The sequence below is a fragment of the Micromesistius poutassou genome (assembly GCF_964030765.1).
Source record: "Micromesistius poutassou genome assembly, chromosome: 19".
Classification (NCBI taxonomy): domain Eukaryota; kingdom Metazoa; phylum Chordata; class Actinopteri; order Gadiformes; family Gadidae; genus Micromesistius; species Micromesistius poutassou.
Genome location: NC_140289.1, coordinates 2,466,970 through 2,474,131, shown reverse-complemented (window position 1 = coordinate 2,474,131; position 7,162 = coordinate 2,466,970). Strand labels below are relative to the sequence as shown.

Here is a 7,162-nt window from a genome sequence, read left to right as displayed (position 1 = left end):
TCAGAGCGTGACTTCTGGTCGCCGAGTAGAGGCATCCCTCCTCTCTCTCTCTCTCTCTCTCTCTCTCTCTCTCTCTCTCTCTCTCTCTCTCTCTCTCTCTCTCTCTCTCTCTCTCTCTCCCCTCTCTCAGTCTCCCCTCTCTCAGTCTCTCCCTTTGTCTCTCTCTCAGTGCCTCTCAGTCTCTCTCTCAGTCTCTCCCTCAGTGTCTCTCTCTCTCCCTCATTCTCTCTCTCTCTCTCTCTCTCTCTCTCCCCGTCTCTCTCTCTCTTTTCTTTCTTTCTCCGCCGCCCCTCCCTCCCTCCCTCTTTTTTTTCCCCCCGGTCTCCCTCTCTTTCTTTTCGCGGATTCAGCACGGGCTCCCGCCGCCAAAGCGCCCCTTTTTTTATATTGCCGGGAATCGTCGGATCGCGATGGAACTCCTCTCCGGAGTCAGGACGTCGGAGAGCGCCCGCGTGCTGCTGCTCTGGGTGCTGGGTAAGGACGGCATGCAACACACCGCGTTCGTGTGCGAGTGTCGTGACTTCTCACTGCAGTGTGTGTGTGCGTGTGCGTGCGTGTGCGCCTGTGTGTGTGTGCCTGTGTGTGTGTGTGTGTGTGTGTGTGTGTGTGTGTGTGTGTGTGTGTGTGTGTGTGTGTGTGTGTGTGTGTCTGTGTCTGTGTGTGCAGCCCCTGCATGTGTCTCCAGTGTGCATGTCAGGCGATTGTCTATTGAGTATACAGCCGGAATCTTCGCAGGGTTTCCAAGGGAGGAAGTTATCAGTATTTGCAACAAATGTTTGCAATGCACCATTTAACTCCATATTCCCTGACGCATACACTGCTCTTCCCCTGTTGGTGTGACTGCGGATGTTTTGGACAAGATCCCCCCCCTCCGCTACAAAACGAGTGAAATACGGAAATCGTTCTGTCGGAAGCCGCAAGTTCACTCCGCTAATTGAGCTGATTCTGCACATTTTGCATGTTGGCATGTTGGCACACACACACACACACACACACACACACACACACACACACACACACACACACACACACACACACACACACACACACACACACAATCTGCCCACATGCGTGTGCATGTGCGTGGAATTTCGTTCAATTCCATTACATTCATTGTCCGTTTTTGTGTTGCACCCTCACAGGTCTTTTGTTCCGGCCCATGGTTTTGGCAGAGCAGGAAGGGGAAAACTTATCCGGCTTGTCCACTAACCCGGACAAAGGCATTTTCGCAGTCCGGGAGAACGGCACGACTTGCCTCATGGTCGAGTTCGCCGTCAGACTCACCGTGCCATTCGACGTGCTCGCGCTCAACGGGATAGACGTAAGGAATTCCCATATGTTTTTTTTTAGAGGGGGTGGCACACATATGACGACGTGTATGATAGCCTTTTTGACGTTTATTTATATATTTTTGTTTCAGTTTAGCATTTTTGTGGAGCGTTCAGGTCTCAGGAATGAGGTCCTACCCTGAATGCGTAAAATTGGCCAAATCCCTTTTTGCGCAGACAATTGGCAACGTACCGATGTATTTAAACTGGCATTTACATAAAACTCAAGCATAATACCACATTTTCAATAGGATGACCAGCACGTCCTTTATAGAAATGTGTATTTGGCTCTTCCTGCGCGAGGGAAGTCGTGCGTAAAATGCCAATCGTTGAAATTCTCTTTCTAACAGTTTTCAAATGTTTCTGCTGATTCCACCGTGGTTTCTGTGTCCGTGTCCGTGTGGTCCCCCCATCCAGCTGATCACGGAGCAGGCGTACCTGCCTCTCCCCCGGGGCGCTGAGATCGAGGGAAAGTGTGCGTCCACGGAATCCGAGATCCACATCTCGTGGAAGAACAACGCCTACACGCTCCACATCTACTTCTCTAAGGTGTGAGGGGGACTGTAAGAGGAAATGATATGTATTAACAAAAACATTTGGATTGTAATAAACAGACACAACAACGCAACCCAAACCCCCGGCCGCCACACCCGTCCATCGGGAAACAATCCTTATGAAACCATTAATTATTCACGCGTGGGTTGTGTGTGACATTACAGGAGTTTCGTGACAAGGGGGTCGAGGTGTGGAAGGTCAGCAAAGTGCAGTTCTTCTACGACACGGCGGAGACGACACACTTCATCAACGCGTACAACCGTAAGTTGGTCACGTGGCCACTCAGCGGGGCTTCCCTCCCTCTCGCGCCAATCCCGCCAAGTACATGATATAATGAAATGCGTATTATGATCATGATTATGATGATTATGATGCATTAGGATGATTCATATTATTATCAATATCTGCCAAATACAAGCTTCAAATACAAGCACTTATTAGGATTCCCAGTGTAGCAGTGGGTGTAGGCCTGCAGGAAATCACATAAATATATAATTATGTGATGGCCTGCAGTCAAATCACGAAGCCCCTGTTTAAAGATACACGTCCTCCTATACATTAACATAACCACCGTGTTCTTTGTTCCCGCAGCGGGGAAGCACACGGCCTCCACGCACCGCCTGTCCGCTTTGGTGACCCCCGCCGGCCAGTCGTACGTGTGCACGGCCCAGCAGACCCTCACGCTCATCTCCACCGATCACCAGAAGGGCGTCACGCTGTCCATGTACGACATCCAGATCCAGCCCTTCGACATCACCTCCGACTTCATCTTCAGCGAACGTGAGAGAAGTCAATGAGAGCGTTAACGACATTGTTGTTGGCATGCGGTTGTGTTGATTGATGACGATGATGATGATGATGAAGATTATGAGCATGGAGGTCACCACCACCAGCTCCAGCAGCAACCCCCCCCCCCCCCCCCCCCATCATCTCCACCCCTCTTCATCACTTACTTCGGCTTCGATTAGGACGCAACGAGCCAAAATAGTAAATACTGAGAAAAAAAACAGCAGTATATTAATTTATTTAATTGATTGGTTTTAGCTCGTGTCGGTTAAGTTGATACATTTATTTAATTTATGTGTGTATGATTTGATACATTTTTATTGGTTATTTTGTATGTATTTTTTTGTTTCTAAAGACCAGTTCAGACCAAAGATTCGCGACGCAACGAGACTCTTTTGGGACGTCGCAGGGGAAAAGTTGCAGCAGTGTGAACTGGTCGTCGCAAGGCGGCTGATGCCGTTGCAAGGAGTCTCCAAAGATTGAACATGTGAAATCGCCAGGTCCAGTTTTAGAACGCAACGATGTGGCTATTTCTCTTCAGCTAATCTGGACACAGCCCAACAATTTAGGCTTATTAAATACAAGTTGTAGATGCTAACGGTATTATCTTTGGTTTTACACCGCACTTATTTAACATGCCCTGCAAATGTATAAATCAGTGTTCGAATTACGTGGGAGCCAGAGGGAACCGAGCTTCCAAAAAGGCAAAGTCAAAAAACTGAGGGGTCTCATATCTGAAGGTGTCTGCCATATTTGGCATTGTAATTTCATCTTAAACAACACTCAATCCATCCCCGTGCAGTCTCTTACCATTAAAGATGTTAGATTAAAATATAGGCTAGCCTACTATACGTGTAGACTGACTCATTTCACGGATTCCTGTGAGACCGGGTTGCCTTAATTACATCGGTCGCATTTGTCAGGTGAAAACTAAATGTCAAGGGAAAGAGGCGGTGGTTGAAAAAAGTATTTCGATCGCTTATTAAGTTCACTCGTGGCGTGTAATGATTTATTCGTTTCCCTGTATCATTTCCTTAATTTAGAAGACAGTTTAAAAAAATAATTTAAAAAAAATAATTAAAAAAAAAATTATATAAAAAAATGTATATGGAAAAAAATTCTGAAAAAAAAATTCTATAAAAAAAATTATATAAAAAAAATTCTGAAAAAAAAATTATATAAAAAAAAATTATATAAATTAAAAATATTAAAAAAAAAAAAAATAGGACCTGCGCACAAATGTTTTTTTTTTGGATCTGCGCGCGCATCTTTTTTTTGGACATGCGCACGCGCACCTTTTTTTGGACCTGCGCGCGCATCTTTTTTTTGGACATGCGCACGCGCATCTTTTTTTGGATCTGCGCGCGCATCTTTTTTTTGGACATGCGCACGCGCATCTTTTTTTGGATCTGCGCGCGCATCTTTTTTTTGGACCTGCGCACGCGCATCTTTTTTTGGACATGCGCGCGCAGATCCAAAAAAAGATGCGCGTGCGCATGTCCAAAAAAAAGATGCGCGCGCAGATCCAAAAAAAAACATTTGTGCGCAGGTCCAATTTTTTTTTATTTTTTATTTTTTTAATTTATAATTTTTTTTATATAATTTTTTTAATATAATTTTTTTTAATATAATTTTTTTTTTATTAATTTTTTTTTATATAATTTTTTTTATATAATTTTTTTTTTATATATATTTTTTTCATATTTTTTTATATCTTTTTTTAAATCAGTTTTTATATATATTTATATATATTTTTATAATTATTATTTTATTATTATTTAATAATAGGTAAGACCGCACGGGGATGGATAATGAGCGTTGTTTAAGATGAAATTACAATGCCAAATATGGCAGACACCTTCAGATATATGAGAGACCCCCTCAGTTTTTTGACTTTGTTGACTTTTTGGGAGCTTGGTTGGTCTGGCTCCCACGTAATTCGATTTATACATTTCAGTGCTGCCAACTTGCACGGTGCACCGTGTGACACACGTTTTTGCCTGCTTACACACGCCACACATCCAATGTGTGTGTGTAAACACGCGTCCCCCCCCCCCCCTCAATCCCGATCGTCGGTCCGCCCCGCGTTAGAACACGTCCATCTCGAAGACGAGTTCGTTCAGAATCAGCTGCTTATCGCAGGTCGACTGACTCGATTTCCTTCTCATACACTTACGTGTTTAATTTGCGTGTGTTTAGACAGATGGGCGTGCACACACACGCGCACCAAGCATCACCCGCATTCATTCATTATTTTAAACACTCACTCGCGGTAAAACTATGTTTTCTCACGATCAAATACTCATCAATCCTAAAAGTAATGGGCTTGTACACGATGTCTTTGTCAAGAACATATGTGTTTGCTGTACGGTGTTTGCAGATGCATTGATTTAAAAGTAGGCCTACAATTTACCGCTGTATCAGCTGTTCTTTCCCAAATCATTTAACCAATCATTTACCCTAAAACTAGATTTTGTTTTGGAAGCCTGGAATATACTTTCTCGAATGTATTATTGTTATTATTATTATTATTTTAACGCATGGCATAGCTTACTATACTTCATTCATGTTCATTCATGCAGCCCTATGGAAAGAAAATGTTTCCACAATCCACACGCTATTTCTATGCAGTTTCACACGTATGCATAATCTTTGACATCATAATATTTAACATGCAAGTGTAGTGGTGCCTGGTTGCTGCGGGGGAAAATCGTCGTTCTAAAACTGGACCTGGCGATTTGACATGTTCAATCTTTGGCGACTCCTTGCAACGCCTTGCGACGACCAGTTCACACTGCTGCAACTTTTCCCCTGCGACGTTCTAAAACCGTCTCGTTGCAAGTCGTTGCGTCGCGAATCTTTGGTCTGAACTGGGCTTTACTCTTCCAGCCTACAAGTGCATCACGGACCAGAGGGAGCGGCTGGAGGAGGCCCTGCCGCTCGTGCTGGGCTTCATCCTGGGCCTCATCATCGTCATCACGCTCACCGTATACCACTTCCACCTCAAGCTGACCGCGCAGCAGCCCCAGCTCCCCAGGGACCGCTCCATGTACAAGAACATGTAACTTAATGTAAACCCCTCCGCAGTCCTTAAGCCCACTTCTCCGTGCCCCCCCCCCCCCCCCCGAATCACGTTGCTGCACCCAAAAAGTCAACCCGAAAAAGAAAACAGCCCGGACTTTTCTCCCCGGTCCCTCTCCTCTCGTCCTGACGTCCTGGAGTTTGCAGACTACAAAGATGGCGGAATTATTTGTTGATTCATAACAAAAAAAAGTGACTTATGTGGCTCGAGTCTGAGAAGGCAGCAGCCGTTTAAAACCGATCGGGGTTGAAGGAAATCACCCTCAAGTTTCGCGTTTTCAAGCCCTTCCGGTTGTTTGTCTCCAGTCGAGTGTTTCAATGCATATCAGCACTCATCCACGTTTTTCTTTCCCATTCTGCTTGAATGCATAATTTAGTGTTACCAGTGGACAGTCTTGTAGTGGTGCGTGCAGGTGTTTTCAATTTCTAAATCCTGAAGGATGATTTAGGGTTCTACTCGACTTTAAATCCTTCACCGAAACCCAATTGGAGGGGCGCAAAACATAGGCCTAATATATGAATGAATGTCAAAAATCTATATGTAAAAAAGAAAAGTGAATAAATGAAAAATATATATAGGAGTTTATGTCTCTTCGAGGTTCTACATCAATGTGTGACAAAGCTACGAAGATATTATTTAAAAAAAAAATGATATATACATGTAGGCTATATGATTTAAAAGAGACAAAAACAAGCCTAAGTCTATGCATAAACCTCAGCCGATGCAACCTTGTGCAGTACTCTTCAGTTCACTCAAATAAAAAACTCCCTCGAATACCCCCCAGCATGGTGTCGAACCTGTGTCGTTTCTGAACCATCGCAGATAGATACTTTCAAACAATCCTTCGAATGAAGGAAGAAGTGTGCGGGGATACCCACACACGCACACACCCACACACGCACACGCACACGGCGTCGAGATGACAGCGTCAAAGTGATGGATGCACCTGTCCCAAGGAAGACGCCGCGCCGCTCTGAGATAGACTATCGATTCTGCCTCCGGACTCCAAGCTTCGAAACGAAACGCAATACAAACGAGTTTAATTGAAAAGACGAAGAAGAGAAGAGAGAAAAAAAAAGCATCGCACCGCACGTCGTCCCCACCTCCTCGCCTTGGTTTGAGCAAATCGAGACACGATCAATCCTACACACACCCTCCTACTGAACAACACAGGTCATTTACACTTCCTGTCCCATTTACACCCCAAGCCCCTCACAACAACAACCCCACGTTAACCCTTTCCCTCTCCTGTCACTGGCTTCAAAACAATGTGACCGCAGATCACATCACACCAAGCAATCACATCATCCACGCACAGTGTTGCCAGATTGGGCCAGATTTCCCGCCCAATCTGCCCTCTGATTGGGCGGAAAATCTGACCCAATCTGGCAGCACTGTCCACACAGCGATC

The 7,162-nt window shown here is 44.8% G+C and overlaps 1 protein-coding gene across 1 annotated transcript; it reads left to right on the top strand.

Moving 5' to 3' along the window:
- Positions 1–410: 410 nt before the first annotated feature.
- On the top strand, positions 411–5,734 carry lamp5 (lysosomal associated membrane protein family member 5; the record flags this gene model as incomplete). The annotated part of the gene is made up of 6 exons (XM_084484244.1): positions 411–516; positions 1,143–1,321; positions 1,746–1,877; positions 2,048–2,144; positions 2,475–2,663; positions 5,559–5,734. 6 exons carry the CDS (start codon positions 411–413, stop codon positions 5,732–5,734), a joined length of 879 nt encoding a protein of 292 aa, XP_084340370.1.
- Positions 5,735–7,162: the final 1,428 nt, after the last annotated feature.